This window comes from Oncorhynchus tshawytscha, linkage group LG06 (assembly GCF_018296145.1).
Source record: "Oncorhynchus tshawytscha isolate Ot180627B linkage group LG06, Otsh_v2.0, whole genome shotgun sequence".
NCBI lineage: Eukaryota > Metazoa > Chordata > Actinopteri > Salmoniformes > Salmonidae > Oncorhynchus > Oncorhynchus tshawytscha.
The window spans coordinates 72,420,197-72,439,380 of NC_056434.1; the positions used below are offsets into that span (position 1 = coordinate 72,420,197).

At 40.7% G+C, this 19,184-nt stretch overlaps 1 protein-coding gene across 2 annotated transcripts in view; it reads left to right on the plus strand.

The window, feature by feature from the left end:
- The window catches only part of LOC112253046 (SH3 and PX domain-containing protein 2A), a 91,686-nt gene extending 75,455 nt beyond the window's left edge, over window positions 1-16,231 (plus strand). For both annotated transcript variants that reach the window (XM_024424914.2, XM_024424915.2), the window contains 5 exons: window positions 2,125-2,242; window positions 2,356-2,717; window positions 2,816-2,865; window positions 11,760-11,879; window positions 11,993-16,231. In XM_024424914.2, the coding sequence (XP_024280682.1) occupies window positions 2,125-2,242; window positions 2,356-2,717; window positions 2,816-2,865; window positions 11,760-11,879; window positions 11,993-13,927 (2,585 nt within the window). In that variant the 3' untranslated portion in view covers window positions 13,928-16,231. The remainder of the gene's footprint in view (window positions 1-2,124; window positions 2,243-2,355; window positions 2,718-2,815; window positions 2,866-11,759; window positions 11,880-11,992) is intronic.
- Window positions 16,232-19,184: the final 2,953 nt, after the last annotated feature.

Below are 19,184 nucleotides of genomic sequence, written 5' to 3' on the forward strand. Positions count from 1 at the left end.
CTATAGGAGAGGTCATCCATGTGGTCAGTTCAGGTCAGGATCACAAAACATTGAGGTGAGAGGAACACTTTTCATTGGTGGAAGTAAATATTAAAATGCTTGTTATTTCTTTAATGAATAGTTAATTAAGCAATATTATCCATACTTTTCAACTTTTATTGAAAAGAGGAAAGGGAGAGCTTTATTCCAAGCCTATTTGTGAGTTCCAAGGTCATTCAGATTCAGAACACTTTTAATGTCCTCAGAGAGTTACATTCATCCTGCAGCAGTCGTAAAACATATCACGTCTGGTAAATAACATCTTAATTAGCATTGGGGGGGTTAGGGATGGTTGTCACATTGATGTTTGGGTTGCTTGTCACAATCTGACAACCGTCTCCATTGTAATAATGTACCCAAAAGCTAAATGACATTGAAAAACGCCTTGAAGACGTATTTTCCGGATGTTGAAAAGACGTAAATGTTTCACAAGTTTGGACAGCACAGTACAGAACAGCACAGTATAGTCTAGTAGAGTTTAATTCAGCAGAGTGCAGTGCAGTACAGTACAATTGAATTTAATTCAGTAGAGTACAGTATATTAGAGTGTGGTGCAGTTTAATTCAGTAGAGTACAGTAGAGCAAGTACTGTACAGTTGAGTTTATTTCAGTAGAGTAGCGTACAGTATATACGATTACAGTGCAGTACAGTAGGACAAAGTAGAGTACAGTACAGTTGAATTTATTTCAGTAGAGTACTGTAGGATATAATACAGTACATTACTGTACTCTACCTTACGGTGCTGTACTCTACATGTCTGTTCTGTACCGAACTATAGTCTACTTTACCTTTCTTTACCCTACTGTATCCTACTGTACTGTTCCCTACTGTATACTCTTCTGTCCAAACTTGTGAAACTCTATGATTGGTTCAGATTTGGTCCAATCTGGAACTACTTGTCAAAACTGTGAATCATGTTATTCCGACTGAGAGTCAGCAACATTCACACACACACACACATTCACACACACAAACAAACACACACTTTTTTCAAACTGTTCCTGTTTGAAAAAGCATTCCTTGCTTTCAACAAAAAATTTAGTTAACACAAATGTTTACAGCTTTACTTTTTTCATCTGCATTAAAATATTTCATTTTCATCCAAACATCAGATGGTTACTGTTTTATTAAGCATTGATATTACAATTTGAGTGGAGTACGAACTACAATGTCAAAGCAAATACTCAATTATGTTGAATTTATTTGAATGTATTTATTTGTATTATTTTAGAAATGCTGTTCAATAAATAAAGCCTTTACTTTTTTCTCAAATAAAGGCTTCACTTTTTCTAAAACTTTGTAAATTGCCTCAATTGTTGCTGAAAAACAAATGGCAAACACTGTAACAAGCAACCCCATAGTGTGTGACAACCAACCCCATAGTGTGTGACAACCAACCCCATAGTGTGTGACAACCAACCCCATAGTGTGTGACAACCAACCCCATAGTGTGTGACAACCAACCCCATAGTGTGTGACAACCAACCCCATAGTGTGTAACAACCAACCCCATAGTGTGTGACAACCAACCCCATAGTGTGTGACAACCAACCCCATAGTGTGTGACAACCAACCCCATAGTGTGTGACAACCAACCCCATAGTGTGTGACAACCAACCCCATAGTGTGTGACAACCAACCCCATAGTGTGTGACAACCAACCCCATAGTGTGTGACAACCAACCCCATAGTGTGTGACAACCAACCCCATAGTGTGTGACAACCAACCCCATAGTGTGTGACAACCAACCCCGGGATGGGACCGGGTGTCACAAGTGGACAGCGTGTGTTTAATGGCTTATAATTCCCTGTTAGAATACGTTATGAAGATTAAAATGGTCCCCATTTCAACTCAAGACCTTAGTCTCTCCTAATATTGAAAATAGTCTTGTAAGATATACTGGTCCTGAGAAATACACTTATTGATAAAAAGTGTGACAATCAACCCCAGTCTCCCCTACCTCCTATAAAATGTTGACATATTTTACATTTGTTTGAGTAATGTTTTGTTATTGAAGCAGCGTAGTAAGTATGAAACTGACATGAGTCTCTTGTGTTCCCACGCCCTCTCTGTGGCCCGACAGAGGAGAAGTATATGACGGTGCAGCCATACACCAGCGAGGGGAAGGATGAGATCGCCTTTGAGAAAGGAGTCATTGTGGAGGTCATCCAGAAGAACCTGGAGGGCTGGTGGTTCATCAGGTAAGGCCATGATTTGTGCTCCAACCACAATATAAACTGTTGCCTGTTTATGCTGTCTCTTGATTGTGGTTATTCTCACTCATGATCACATCCTCTCCTCCCTCTCTCCTCAGGTACCAGGATAAGGAGGGATGGGCCCCGGCCTCCTACCTGAAGAAGGTAAAGGAGGATTTTTCTCCCCGTAGTAGTAATAAGAAGAACCCCTTAACTAGCCCTGTGGAGATAATCGGAAACATCATGGAGATCAGCAACCTGCTCAACAAAAAGGCCCTGAGTGAGAAGGACGTGCAGACGGACGGCCAGTCAGAGGACACCCCCCTGACCACCCTCTCCCTGGCCAAGAGGCAGATCAGCCTGCCCATACCCTGCTCTAGCTCGGACTTCAGCCCTGGTGCCGCCCTGGTGGACGGAAAGGGCAAAGCAGAACCAGCCTCTCCAGCCATAGCCCGCATCACTCCTCACAGAATAGAGATTGGTGAGATGTTATTCAGAGACGGAATTGGAAGGCATAGCGGTTTGTTAAACTAATACACTCTCAGAATTCAAATCACAATCTCATTTTCTTCTATCTAGGCTCCCCAATCCTCAGACAAAAGCCACCTCCTCGAAGAGATGCAACTCTGGTCAGTATAAAAAAAATAATTACAGTTGAAGTTTACATACACCTTAGCCAACTACATTTAAACTCAGTTTTTCACATTTAATCCTAGTAAAAAATCCCTGTTTTAGGTCAGTTAGGATCACCACCAATACCTTGACTTTGTTGTCCTCAAGCCATTTTGCCACAACTTTGGTAGTATGCTTGGGGTCATTGTCCATTTGGAAGACCCATTTAAGACCAAGCTTTAACTTCCTGACTGATGTCTTGAGATGTTGCTTCAATATATACACATAATTTTAATTCCTCATGATGCCATCTATTTTGTGATGTGCACCAGTCCCCCCTCCAGCAAAGCACCCCCACAACATGATGCTGCCACCCCCGTGCTTCACGGTTGGGATGGTGTTCTTTGGCTTGCAAGCCTGCCCCTTTTTCCTCCAAACATAACGATGTTCATTACAGCCAAACAGTTCTATTTTTGTTTCGTCAGACCAGAAGACATTTCTCCAAAAAGTACGATCGTTGTCCCCATGTGCAGTTGCAAACCATAGTCTGGCTTTCTTATGGCGGTTTTGGAGCAGTGGCTTCTTCCTTGCTGAGCGGCCTTTCAGGTTATGTCGATATAGGACTTGTTATACTGTGGATATAGATACTTTTGTACCTGTTTCCTCCAGCAACTTCACAAGGTCCTTTGCTGTTCTGGGATTGATTTGCACTTTTCTCACCAAAGTACGTTCATCTCTCGGAGACAGAACGCTTCTCCTTCCTGAGCGGTATGATGGCTGTGTGATCCCATGGTGTTTATACTTGCGTACTATTGTTTGTACAGATGAACGTGGTACCTTCAGGTGTTTGGAAATTCTTCCCAAGGATGAAGCAGACTTGTGGAGGTCTATCATTTTTTTTAGGTCTTGGCTTATTTATTTTGGTTTTCCCATGATGTCAAGCAAAGAGTTTGAAGGTAGGCATTGAAATACATTCACAGGTACACCTCCAATTGACTCAAATTATGTCAATTAGCCTATCAGAAGCTTCCAAAGCCATGACATCATTTTCTAGAATTTTCCAAGCTGCACAGTCAACTTGGTGTATGTAAACTTCTGACCCACTGGAATTGTGATATAGTGAGTTATAAGTTAAATATTCTGTCTGTAAATAATTGTTGGGAAAATTTCTTCTTCTTCATGAACAATGTACAGTGGGGCAAAAAAGTATTTAGTCAGCCACCAATTGTGCAAGTTCTCCCACTTAAAAAGATGAGAGGCCTGTAATTTTCTTCATAGGTACACTTCAACTATTTTTTTAAATTTATTTGACCTTTTATTTAACTAGGCAAGTCAGTTAAGAACAAATTCTTATTTTCAATGACGGCCTAGGAACAGTGGGTTAACTGCCTGTTCAGGGGTAGAACGACAGATTTGTACCTTGTCAGCTCAGGGATTTGAACTTGCAACATTTCAGTTACTAGTCCAACACTCTAACCACTAGGCTACCCTGCCACCAACAGACACAATGAGAAAAGAAATCCAGAAAATCACATAGTAGGATTTTTTATGAATTTATTTGCAAATTATGGTGGAAAATAAGTATTTGGTCAATAACAAAAGTTTATCTCAATACTTTGTCATTGCCAACAAAGGGTATATAACAGAGGTCAAATGTTTTCTGTAAGTCATCACAAGGTTTTCACACACTGTTGCTGGTATTTTGGCCCATTCCTCCATGCAGATCTTCTCTAGAGCAGTGATGTTTTGGGGCTGTTGCTGGGCAACACGGACTTTCAACTCCCTCCAAAGATTTTCTATGGGGTTGAGATCTGGAGACTGGCTAGGCCACTCCAGGACCTTGAAATGCTTCTTACGAAGCCACTCCTTCATTGCCTGGGTGGTGTGTTTGGGATCATTGTCATGCTGAAAGACCCAGCAACGTTTCATCTTCAATGCCCTTGCTGATGGGAGGAGGTTTTCACTCAAAATCTCACGACACATGGCCCCATTCATTCTTTCCTTTACACGGATCAGTCGTCCTGGTCCCTTTGCAGAAAAACAGCCCCAAAGCATGATGTTTCCACCCCCATGCTTCACAGTAGGTATGGTGTTCTTTGGATGCAACTCAGCATTCTTTGTCCTCCAAACACGACGAGTTGAGTTTTTACCTAAAAGTTCTATTTTGGATTCATCTGACCATATGACATTCTCCCAATCTTCTTCTGGATCATCCAAATCCTCTCTAGCAAACTTCAGACGGGCTTGGACATGTACTGGCTTAAGCAGGGGGACACGTCTGGCACTGCAGGATTTGAGTCCCTGGCGGCATAGTGTGTTACTGATGGTAGGCTTTGTTACTTTGGTCCCAGCTCTCTGCAGGTCATTCACTAGGTCCCCCCGTGTGGTTCTGGGATTTTTGCTCACCATTCTTGTGATCATTTTGAACCCACAGGCTTAGATCTTGCATGGAGCCCCAGATCGAGGGAGATTATCAGTGGTCTTGTATGTCTTCCATTTCCTAATAATTGCTCCCACAGTTGATTTCTTCAAACCAAGCTGGTTACCTATTGCAGATTCAATCTTCCCAGCCTGGTGCAGGTCTACAATTTTGTTTCTGGTGTCCTTTGACAGCACTTTGGTCTTGGCCATAGTGGAGTTTGGAATGTGACTGTTTGAGGTTGTGGACAGGTGTCTTTCATACTGATAACAAGTTCAAACAGGATTAGGTCGTAAGAAGGCCAGTTTTATTGCATCTTTAATCAGCACAACAGTTGTCAGCTGTGCTAACATAATTGCAAAATTATTTTCTATTGATCAATTATCCTTAGGTCAAGCCTTAGGTCATTAATATGGTCAAATCCGGAAACTATAATTTAGAAAACAAAATGTTTATTCTTTCAGTGAAATACGGAACGGTTCCGTATTTTATCGAACGGGTGGCAACCATAAGTTTAAATATTGCTGTTACATTGCACAACCTTCAATGTTATGTCATAATTACATCAAATTCAGGCAAATTAGTTCGCAACGAGCCAGGTCACCCAAACTGTTGCATATACCCTGTCTCTGCTTGCACTGAACGCAAGAGAAGTGACTCAAATTCCCTAGTTAATAGCCTGCTAACATTAATTTCTTTTAACTAAATATGCAGGTTTAAACAAATATACTTCTGTGTATTGATTTTAAGAAAGGCATTGATGTTTATGGTTAGGTACATTCGTGCAACGATTGTGCTTTTGTTAAATCATCACCCGTTTGGTGAAGTAGGCTGTGATTCAATGATAAATTAACAGGCACCGCATTGATTATATGCAACGCAGGATAAGCTAGTTAACCTAGTAATATCATCAACCATGTGTAGTTAACTAGTGATTATGTGAAGATTGATTGTTTTTTATAAGATAAGGTTATTGCTAGCTAGCAACTTACCTCGGCTCCTTGCTGCACTCGCGTAACAGGTGGTCACCCTGCCATGCAGTTTCCCCGTGGAATGCAATGTAATCGGCCATAATCTGTGTCCAAAAATGCTGATTGTTATGAAAACTTGAAATCGACCCTAATTAATTGGCCATGCCGATTAATCGGTCGCCCTCTAGTGCTGACCAGAGAGGTCCAGGACCTGAAGAACAGTTTGCAGTTCTCCCAGGGTCAGCTCAATGAGTTGAAACAGGAGAACGGCAAGATGACAGCAATCTGTAAGTCATTGAGAGAGGGTGTCAGTTCTGTGTGTGAATCCAGGACAACAATGACAGATAAATCAGACCATCTCGAGGGACAATCAAGGCGGAACAACATGATTGTGGACAGAATTGCAGAATCTCCACATGAGACCTGGACGGAGTCTGAGGACAAAGTGAGGGAAATGATCTCTGAGAAATTGAAGATGGACCACAGGAAGATTGAGGTGGAGCACGCCCACAAGACTGGAAAACCCACCACCGGCCCAGATGATAGGCCCATGCCAATAGTGGTCAGGTTCCTGAGGTTCAAGGACAAGGTAGCTGGAAAGAGCCAAGAACTTGAGAGGAACTTGTCTATGTCTATCTCTGATAAGCCCCCCAGGAAAGGGTTGAAAATAGTCCATATTAATATATGTGGCCTTAGAAATAAGGTTCATGAAATCAAGTTCTTGCTAACATCAGATAACATTCATATATTAGCCATTTCTGAGACTCACTTAGATAATTAATTTGATGATACAGCAGTAGTAATACAAGGATATAACATCTATAGAAGAGACAGCAATGCTTATGGAGGAGGTGTTGCTGTATATATTCAGAGCCATATCCATGTAATGCTTAGAGAAGATCTTATGTCAAGTGTTATTGAAGTGTTGTGGTTGCAGGTTCACTTGGCACATCTAAAGCCTTTTCTTTTGGGGTGTTGCTATAGGCCACCAAGTGATAACAGTCAGTATCTAAATGATATGTGTGAAATGCTTTACAGTGTATGTGATATAAACAGATAGGTCTACTTTCTTGGGCACCTGAATATTGACTGGTTTTCATCAAGCTACCCGCTCAAGAGGAAGCTTCTTACTGTTACCAGTGCTTGTAATCTGGTTCAGGTTATTAATCAACCTACCAGGGTGTTTACAAACACTACAGGAACAAGATCATCCACATGTATCGATCACATTTTTACTAATACTGTAGAACTTTGTTCTTAAGCTGTATCCGTACCCATTGGATGCAGTGATCACAATATAGTGGCTATATCCAGGAAAGCCAAAGATCCAACAGCTGGGCCTAAAATAGTGTTTAAGAGATCATACAAAAGATTTTGCTGTGACTCTTATGTGGATGATGTTAAAAATATTTGTTGGTCTGATGTGATTAGTGAGGAGCATCTAGACGCTGCTGCACTTAATGAATTTATGAAATCGCTTCTTCCAATTATTGATAAACATGCACCTGTTAAGAAACTGACTGTTAACTGTTAAGGCTCCATGGATTTTTGAGGAATTGAAAAACTATGGTTGAAAGAGATGGGGCAGAAGGAGTGGCTAATATGTCTGGCTGCACATCTGACGGGCTTACTTACTGAAAATTAAGAAATGATGTGACTAAATTCAACAAAAAGAAGAAGAAACTGTATTATGAAGCCAATGATATGAAAACTTTGGAATATTAAATTATGGGCAGAAAGACAAATTCAACTCCATCTTTCATAGAATCAGATTCATCACGAAATAATTTGATGTTGGCAATTATTTTAATGACTATTTCATTGGCAAAGTGGGCAAACTTAGGCAGGAAATGCCAACAACGAACAGTGTGAAATTGTATTCATTCATAAAATAACAAATAATGAAAGAAAAACATTGCAAGTTTGAATTTTGTAAAGTTAGTGTGGGAGAGGTGGAAAAATTATTGTTATCGATCAATAATGACAAACATCCTGGCATTGACTACTTAGATGGAAAGCTACGGAGGATGGTAGCTGACTCTATAACCACTCATATGTCATATTTTTAATCTGAGCCTAGAGGAAAGTATTTGTCCTCAGGCCTGGAGGGAAGCCAACGTAATTCCGCTACCCAAGAGTGGTAAAGCGGCCTTTACTGGTTCTAACAGCAGACATATAAGCTTGCTGCCAGCTCTTAGCAAATTGTTGGAAAAACATGTGTTTGGCCAAATACAATACTATTTCTCTGTAAACAAATTAACAGACTTTCAGCATGCTTATAGAGAAGGGCACTCAGCATGTACAGCACTGACACAAATGACTGATGATTTATTGAAAGAAATTGGTAATAAGAAGATTGTGGGAGCTGTACTATTAGATTTCAGTGCAGCTTTTGATATTATTGACCATAACCTGTTGTTGAAAAAACTCCCTTCACAGAACAGAGCAAACTGGCCCTAACCAGAATAGAAAGAGGAGCGGGAGGCCTCAGTGCACAACTGAGAAAGAGGACAAGTACATTCGAGTGTCTAGTTTTAGAAACAGACGCCTCACAAATCCTCAATTGGCAGCTTAATTAAATAGTACCCGCAAAACACCAGTCTCAACGTCAACAGTGAAGAGGCGACTCAAGGATTCTGGCCTTCTAGAGTTCCTCTGTCCAGTGTCTGTGTTATTTTGCACATCTTAATCTGTTAATTTTATTGGCCAGTCTGAGATATGGCTTTTTCTTTGCAAGTCTGCCTAGAAGGCCAGCATCCCGGAGTCGCCTCTTCACTGTTGACATTGAGACTTGTGTTTTGCGGGTACTATTTAATGTACGAGATCTTCAGTTTCTTGGCAATTTCTCGCAAGGAATAGCCTTCATTTCTCAGAACAAGAATAGACTGACAAGTTTCAGAAGAAAGGTCTTTGTTTCTGACCATTTTGAGGGTGTAATCAAATCCACAAATGCTGATGTTCCAGATACTCAACTAGTCTTAAGAAGGCCAGTTTTATTGCATCTTTAATCAGCACAACAGTTGTCAGCTGTGCTAACATAATTGCAAAATTATTTTCTATTGATCAATTATCCTTTAAAAATTATAAACTTGGATTAGCTAACACAATGTGCCATTGGAACACAGGATTGATGGTTGCTGATAATGGGCCTCTGTACGCCTATGTAGATATTCCATAAAAAAATCTGCTGTTTCCAGCTACAATAGTCATTTACAACATGAACAATGTCTACACTGTATTTCTGATCAATATGATGTTCAAAAAATTTGCATTTCTTTCAAAAACAAGGACATTTCTAAGTGACCCCAAACTTTTGAACAGTAGTGAATGTGTTATGGCTTTTCAACCTCAGCTCTGAATTCACGACATCGCAATCTATATAATAGAACTCAGAGTTTTCTTTAATGGAAGCTTCTCTAATATCAAACATGTAAAGTGTGGTGTACCGCAGGGCAGCTCTCTAGGCCCTCTATTATTTTCTATTTTTACCAATGGCCTGCCACTGGCATTAAACAAAACATGTGTGTCCATGTATGCTGATGATTCAACCATATGCATGAGCAACTGCAGCTAATGAAGTCACTGAAACCCTTAACAAAGAGTTGCAGTATGTTTTGGAATGGGTTGCCAGTAATAAACTGGTACTGAACATCTCTAACTAAGAGCATTGTATTTGTTACAAATCATTCCTTAAGCTCTAGGCCTCAGCTGAATCTGGTAATGAATGGTGTGGCTGTTGGACAAGTTGAGGAGACTAAATTACTTGGTGTTACTTTAGATTGTAAACTGTCATGGTCAAAACATATAGATTCAATGGTTGTAAAAATGGGGAGAGGTCTGGCCGTAATAAAGAGAGGCTCTGCTTTTTTGACACCACACTCCAAGAAGCAAGTTCTGCAGGCTCTAGTTTAGTCTAATCTTGATTATTGTCCAGTCGTGTGGTCCAGTGCTGCAAGGAAAGACCTAGTTAAGCTGCAGCTGGCCAAAAACAGAGCGGCACATTTTGCTCTTAATTGTAATCAGAGGGCTGATATAAATACTATGCATGCCAGTCTCTTTTGGCTAAGAGTTTAGGAGAGACTGACTGCATCTCTTCTTCTTTTTATAAGAAACATTCATGTGTTGAAAATCCCAAATTGTTTGCATAGTCAACTTACACACAGCTCTGACACACACGCTTATCCCACCAAACATGCCACCAGGGGTCTTTTCACATTCCTCAAATCCAGAGCAAATTCAAGAAAGCATACAGTATCATATAGAGCTCTAATTGCATCAATCAATCTCTTCAATCTCAAAACAGATAAAGCAACACCTCACGGCAAAATGCCTCTACCCTATTTGACCTAAATAATTTGTGTGTATGCATTGATATGTAGGCTATGTGTGCCTTTAAAAAAATATATGGTATTTCTGTTTTTGAGCTGTTCTTGTCTGTTGATGTTCTCTATTATGTCATTGAGTTTTGCATGGACCCCAGGAAGAGTAGCTGCTGCTTTTGCAACAGCTAATGGGGATCCTAATAAAATACCAAAAAATATCAAACAATGACAAAGCAAAAACAGATTGTTAGAAATGTTTGCAAATGTATAAAAAAATACAAAACAGAAATACCTTATTTACATAGATATTCAGACCCTTTGCTATGAGAATCTAAGTTGAGCTCAGGTGCATCCTGTTTTCATTGATCATTCTTGAGGTGTTTCTACAACTTGACTAGTGTCCACCTGTGGTATATTCAATTGATTGGACCTGATTTGGAAAGGCACACACCTGTCTATATAAGGTCCCACAGTTGACAGTGCATGTCAGAGCATAAAACAAGCCATGAGGTCGAAAGAATTGTCCGTAGAGCTCCGAGACAGAATTGGGGAATGGGTAGCAAGCATTCAAGGTCCCCCAGCAAGGGCCTTGGTCAGGGAGATGACCAAGAACCCGATGGTCACTCTGACAAAGCTCTAGAGTTCATGAATTCTAATGAAAGTAACATAAACTCATGAAAATGCTATTATGTTCTTTGAAATAATAGTTTTTTAGTATTCTAATGTTACCTAAGACCTTTATAAACACAACCAAATTATTTTTCCTCTGATAGCATATATGAAATGCATTTATTAGACTGTTCGAGTGTTGTTGATGCATCATTGGCTCGTAGTGTTCCAAATTGACTTTTGGCCTATGTTGTTAACTAGGACTTTGTAGAATTGTACAAAACATAGAGTAAAGAATATTCTATCTAAATAAATAACTGTTTTTATATATTTACATGGATATATTTCCACAAATATGTATTCATGCAATTCATGATTTACAGTTGTTTAAGAACTATTTATCAAGCAAGGGTGCTTATGTTTGCGCACCTTGTGCGTTGATATGCATCTGATGCGTATGCTAAAGGTGACGCCCGGCAACATTCTCAGGGTTCCGTAGTGAGTACTTATAGGCTCAACGGCCTGGCGGTTCTATTGTTAACAGTATCAGCTGTGCAATATTCATAATGCCTGACATTTTTTTCACTCAGGGATCCAATTTACCCTTACCACCAGAGCCCCCTACTGTTGAAGCAGAGTACTACACCATTGCAGAGTTCCAGTCTGTCATTTCTGATGGCATTAGTTTTAATGGAGGGCAGAAAGCAGAGGTAAGCTTTTTTCATGTTAATTTTTTTTTTATTGTTCAGGTAAATTATTGAAATTAACAGATACTGCATGTAGTTCATTTCTCCCCATCTATTCTCTCTGTTCTGTCCTGTAGGTGATCGAGAAGAACTCTGGTGGCTGGTGGTATGTCCAAATCGGGGAGAAAGAGGGGTGGGCTCCCTGCTCCTACATCGACAAACGAAAGAAACCCAACCTAAACCGTAGAACCAGCACTCTGAGCCGCCCCAAAGTCCCACCCCCAGCCCCGCCCGTCAAGAAACAGGACTCTGAGGAGACCGCCCCTCCCAGCAGCCCTGGGTCCGAGGCTCCAGAGTCCCCTGTATCTCCCGGGAGGCCTGTGTACGAGGAGCCAGAATATGACATTCCTGCCATTGGGTTTGATCTGGAGTCAGAGTTTGAGTTCCTCAGGACAGATGGGTCCTCGGTGGATGGGAAGAATGAGGATGACTCCTCAGGTAAGGGCACTCATCTGTCCTCCAAGTTGTCTCCGGCCTCTTCTCTCCACAGCACCTCCTTCAAGATGGGCGAGTCATCAGAGGACGTGGGACAGGAAGAGGAGGAGCCTGAGGGAGAGGAGTGTATCTATGAGAATGACGGCTTCAGGCCTTTCAGAGAGAAGCCTGATGCACAATCCAGTGGCGACTCGGATTCCCCGAAGACGAGCACCCCGTTGGAGACTTGCAAGGCTGAAAACTCTCACTCCACGTTGGGGGCAAGGAGAAAAGGGAAGAATATCCAGCTGGAGCTGAACGGAAGCCAGTCCTATTCTCGAACCAAAGCAGAGGCTGGGGAGTCCAGCCCCAAACCTGCTTCCACAGAGTCCATCCCAGATCTATCCAAGCAGTCCAGGTCCAAGAAGGACAAAGAGGAACACAAAATGGGTTCCACCAAGTCATCCACCAAACCTAAGCCAGTGGTCAGGCCTAAGCCCCAGGTGGCCAAGGCCTCCAGTGCAGAGAAGATGGACATCAGCAGCCTCCGGAGACAGCTGAGGCCTACAAGCCAGCTGAAGAAGGGCTCCAGAGGAGAAGACTTTGAAACAGCCTCTGTCATCTCCTCTGAGGACTCTGTGTCTTCCCACAGCACCTCTGACCTCTCCTCCATCTACTCTAAAGGCAGCCGTGGAGACTCAGACGAGGGCTGCAGCTTCTACCGCACCACAGACACCTATGAGAAGGTCCAGGACTCAGAGATGAGCTTCCCTGCCGGGGTGGAAGTGGAGGTGCTGGAGAAGCAGGAAAGCGGCTGGTGGTACGTCCGCTGGGGCGACACTGAGGGCTGGGCTCCAACCTACTACCTGGAGCCTGTCAGGCAGCTGGACGACACAGCTGGGTCCGAGTCCGATGGCACCCCCACCAAGCCAGGCAGCCTGAGCAAGTCCAACAGCCTGGAGAAGAATGAGCAGAGGGTCCAGGCTCTGAACAACATCAACCAGAGCCTGAAGAGGAGCACACCTCCCATTCCCTCCAAACCCCCCGGGGGGCTCTCCAAGCCCTTTGACCTGTTCAACAGCTTGCATAAGCAGAGGAATGGTACGAAACAACAACAGGTGGTCAGGCCTCAGTCTGTCTTCATCTCCGGGCCGATCATCGATGGCCCAAACCCAGTCGGCTCCCTTAGGAGAGGTGAGTCACTCAACTCCACCGACCACCCACGCTCTAGTCCCACCGTGCGCCGCAATGCTTCCTTTGGTACAACCCCGCGGAGCCCAGCGCCAAACGGTAACATGGCAAACCGGAACAGACCCGGCACGGGCAGCTCCGAATCACTGGGCCTTGGGTCTCCGAGGAACGGTCTACCTGTTTCCACTGTAAAACCCAAACCCCACCTCATCCACAACAACCTCCGTGAGGTGTATGTCTCCATAGCGGATTACCATGGTGATGAGGAGACCATGGGTTTCCCTGAAGGAACAATTCTGGAGGTTCTGGAGAGGAACCCTAATGGGTGGTGGTACTGCCAGATCCTGGATGGAGGTCGACCTCGGAAAGGCTGGGTACCCTCGAACTACCTGGAAAGGAAGAACTAGTATCACGCTTCTGTTCAGTGCATGTGCAATCAGGTCGTCAAGGTCAGAGACCATGGAAGACAGTGGAAATGGAAATGGAAAGAAGACACTGCTTTTTTACATTTTATAGATGGATTACATTTTATAGATGGAAATCAGAAGATACCATGCATAATCTAAGTGGCATCCTTTGTATTTTCTAAACTGAGGGTGGCCAACCCATCCTGGCATGTCATTTCTTGACATTTTATTACTCTCATCTAGTGACAGATAAAGCACTTCATCGTGCAATTTTTAGACAGGATTTTTTTATATTCACAGACAGCCAGGTGGACAGAACAAATACCTTTGGCATTAAAATCAGCAGAAGGTCAACCATATTAAACGGAAGAATTAAACAACAAAAGTGGTTGATTTGATGAAACATGCTTTTTAATCCAAAATGGAAGAATAATGGGACTTGGCCACGAAGAGGAGCTTTGGACAGCTTTGGCTGATGGTGATCCTTTATAACAACGAGAGAGGGTTTGTAATATGATAACATTACTTACTTAATGATTTCCAATGGGCAAAACATGACTCACTTCTGATGACATTTGATCATAAAACATTTACTTTTTAAAGCTTTTTGCATGGTTAAAAGGTTTCTATACTGACCAAGCCTTGGGCACATTTTAAGTAAACATTTCTCTTAAAATGCTTTGTATGTTGTGTTTAAAAGATCTGTTGCTACACCTTCTCATATGTTAAATGCCATCTGCAGAATGTCTTGTGCATGTTTTTACGTAACATTTTTGGTGAAGCTTAATGTATATTTTATGTAATACTTTTATATAGCTTTGTGTGTATGTCATCTTGTTGTAAAGTGTATATTCTGTCCATTTATTACAGTATGTAAGTCATTTTAAATCTCTTAAAGCTACAGTCTGCAATTTCTTTATGGGGTCCCTGTCACCTGTTTTGGTATACAGCTAAAGGATAGGGCTAGGGAGATTTTGAGACATGTTATGCTGTAGCTCATGAGGCATTTATAAGTATATTCTTCAATAATAGATGGGTAAATATGAAGAATTTTAATAACAATTAAACAGCTTCCCAAGTTGCAGACTGTAGCTGTAAATCTTTATGAATGTTTCATGATTTTCTTGATGACACTCTAGCTAATGTTTTATACATACAGTATGTATCCTTCACCACCTTAGAAGTGTATTTCTGCTCTGGTCTTGTGACACAATATAGGTCAGCCTATTTGAAGGAGTGGTAAATCAGCTATTTTTTGCGCTCTCTAGAATCGTCTTCTTCTAGTAAATTTTGATGTTTTCTATCAACAGATTTCTCCCATGGCTCCATTTGACCTATCATATTTAGAATAAAATAAAAGACCGATACCATATGGTTATGATTTTGTTTAGTCCTTTTGAATCAAATTTGAAGTTTTGTTTTCACATTGAACTTGACCTTTGAAGGTGTTCGCTAGGTTGTAAACAAAAAAGTGATGAGCTGCTTATGCATTTCCATTATTCCATTTAAGCTACCAGAGGAAGGAATATTTGACTTGAGGAATATTGGAATTGAGGCTTTTCATTTGCTTTCAAAACCAAACCTCAGGGTTTTGTAGAATAGCAATTGAACTTAAATTGTGATTTTTATCTGAGAGAAAACTCATTGCAAATGAATTCAATACCTATTTTTATCCCACAAGGGGCTTGCAGACAGCAGTGCAAATACATAAACAATGACCCATCTGGTGCTACTCATATCTGGAAAGACTTGATGCCCCTTTGAAAAGGGAGGAACATACAGCATATAAAAATGTATACTCTTAATATTGCTGTGCAGTATTAATTTTAATCTTTGAACATGTCATCTATTCTAGCTACATAACTTTGTTTCAAGTATTTCAAATTCCCTAATTAATTCCTTCTAATGAAGTAATATCTAGTTACATTGAGTTAATCTTACCCTGTGGTATACAAAACTTTGACTTATCAATTTATAGGTCACATTACATACTTTTTTGCCCAAGCATTAAATTCTCAAATTCTGTTAATGAATCTGGACCTGCTATGGCTGATGTTCAAGACTGTTGAAATATGGTTCTAGTGAAGGATCCTCTTTTGCCAGCTTGATGTCCCATTAATATTTCATTTGTCATTGTCTGCTGGACAGTATTGTATCTAACATTAGTTTTATAGCCTGCTACATTGCAGAAATTGTATTTATATTATTCAGCACAGAAAACGTTCATTTTATGATTACATGTAAAAAAAATAATGATGAATTAAGTGTGTTTTTGTGAATAAATGCACTTTCTGCATTACCAGATTCCACATTGTTTTACAGAATTATTGATGATTCCTTAAATTTCTGCAACTTGTATAATTCAAGGTATGGGACAGCTCAGGCATAAAGCAAACTAAAGTGCCTTAAACCTTAACGCATAATTCAAAGCAGTGAAGCAGATGCAACAGATTGGGTAATGACACTGTTATGATTCACAGCAGTAAAGAATCTGACCAAGAGCACCCTCTTGTGCATTACAATCTATACTACAACACATACAACATCTTACTTTAAGATAAATATTGTCAATAAAAATGTGTTTTATTTGTATAAAAACAAAGAATTTATATGGATACATTTTTATTTAAAAAATTATAAAGTTTATAAAACATTCTAAAATGGAGAGAATGCAGGTGTGTTAGCAATCAGTGAAGCCTCATGTAATTCAGTTATTGTGTTGGTTTTGCCATTTGTACACATATGTTTACAGTGTGTATTTGTAACACATGTTAACCATTTTGTTACATATTGAGAAAATTTGCAGATTGACTTTGCATTTATAAAATTGCAGTTACTTCAGGCAAAGTTTTGTACAATATAATATAAATCCTTCCTTTGCTCTCTAAGAACTGATTGAGGTTATACGTAATTATTACGATGTGGGTACATTACTTTTGTAACAATGATAGTTAATATAAAGCCTCTGCTGACTCAGAACATTTAGATTTGGCTTTACCGTAATGGCTATTTACCCAATGGCCCAAAATGGATTAAGTGCACGTTTGTCTGGTTACTGTTCAGCTCCTAGTGTATAAATAGCCATTGAAGTTCACTATGTCAGACAGTGTGTTATGCTGTATCAGCAAGTTTACAACCGATAGGCTTTTCCTGTGAAATATGTTCTCCCCATTGGGCCATTCCTTCCACTGGGAACCTCAGGCTATACTCCTCAGCTTAGCAGTGAGTTATGGCTGTCTGATCTGGTTGGTGTGTGTGCAGTGCTGTAACTAGGGCTGGGAATTGCAAAGGACCCCACAATACGATTTCACAATACTTACGTGCCGATAAGATTTCGATGTTCAAAACATATGTCTTCTGCAGAGAGACGAAAGACCCATGATAACTCTTGGAAATAGAAGTGCTGAAAACATGTTGGTTCACTATTTAAAAAGAAGGAGAACAAGCTATATGGCCTAACATAATACCTAATACCGCCACAAGCAAAGTAAACCTTGTGGAGTGTTATGATCCCATATCCTCAAGGGGGCAGTATGAGCACTCCAGAACAGCTCAGCCCAAACATAAAGGTCCAATGTAGCCGTTTTTATCAAATCATTTCTGGGTAACAATTAAGTACCTTACAGTGATTATTTTAAATTAAAATGGTTAAAAGAAACATAAATAGCTTGTTAGCAAAGAACACATTTTCAAGCAATAATTTTTCTAGGACTGTCTGGGAGTGGGGAGGGGAAAACTGAAAACTAGCTGTTATTGGCAGAGAGGTTTAGAACTGTTATTGGTCTATTAACTAATTTACTGTCTGTGATGTCACAAGACATGCCAAAACTCCATCCCACCAAAACAGGATGAAATTTCAGGTGGTCTTTTCAAACAGCTCTTAAACTAAAAGGGCATTATCATAATTTCACAGTATTATTCCAACCTCATAGTGTTGAAATATATATAAAACACAGGAAAATCACATTTTTGACTGAACAGGGCCTTCAACTATCAAGTCCTTACGTCAACACTATGCCATTAGAGTAAGATAGAGAATTTAAATTGGTATTATTTTAAGAATAAAGCATGGTCTAGAAGGGAAAGAAACACCTATTTAGGCGAGGTGCTGGCTAGCATAGTTGAACACTTGAAAATAAAGGAGAGCCGCACACTCTAGGAGCTCAGATGGAAAAATGTAATGTCCAACGTTTCGACAGACAAGCTGTCTTCATCAGGGTGATGAAGATGAAAACAGCTTGTCTGTCGAAATGTTGAACATTACATTTTTCCATCTGAGCTCCTAGAGTGTGCGGCTCTCCTTTATTTTCAAGAATAAAGCATGGATCTGAAATAGACAACAGCTTTACTTACCAGACAAGTACATGCCAATTGAAATACACCTTTGGTGACTACCACTAGACTTTTGAAGCTCAAGTGTCCAACAATTACATTGAACCAACAGTGCACAACTTTGATAAGTGTTTGATAGTGAGTCATTATCAAATCAGTTTACTTTTACATTCATTCCCCAACAACCGTACCCAACAGGGTGGGAGGAATCAGTATACGTTTAAAATGTCTGCTGCCAAACTTCTTAACTTACCGGCAGTTTGAATGAGGCCCAGGTTCACTCAGAGGTCTACATGGAAAGTCTGTGTACACACCAGTGAGATATATACTGTGTTCCATGTCATTTTTACACACGGTGGCTGTGCGTCTCCCTTCACTTCTGAGAAACTTGTCCATTAGCAATGGCTGCCTCTGCCTGTTTCATGTCCAGCCGTCACAGACTGTATTTGTGCGTATTAGACTGCAGTATAAAACACTGGTGCAGCCAGCCCAGCTAAGGCAGGATAGTAAATAACAGATGATGTTCACTCTGGCCAGGCCTACATGCCTCCGCTCTAAACAGACTATGTGAGTTATGCCTGTAGCCCTGTGCTTTGTTTTTCACATGCACAGACTGAAGACCAGAATACTACGTGCAGCATGGTTGTGTTAAATAGTAAGTAGGCCTATGGTTGGGCACAAACGTCAATTCAACATCTATTTTATGTTGGTTCAACGTGATTTAATTGAAATTACGTGGGAAACAATGTTGATTCAACCAGTGTGTGCCCAGTGGGTTGTTTGTATTTTTGAGGAATTGCTCTAATATTGCTGATTGAGGTGTACATATTGAACACTACTAACACACCTCTCCATCGTAGAGTGCACTCAACACATACATTGCCTTCACAAAGTTTTCATACCCCTTAACTTATTCCACATTTTG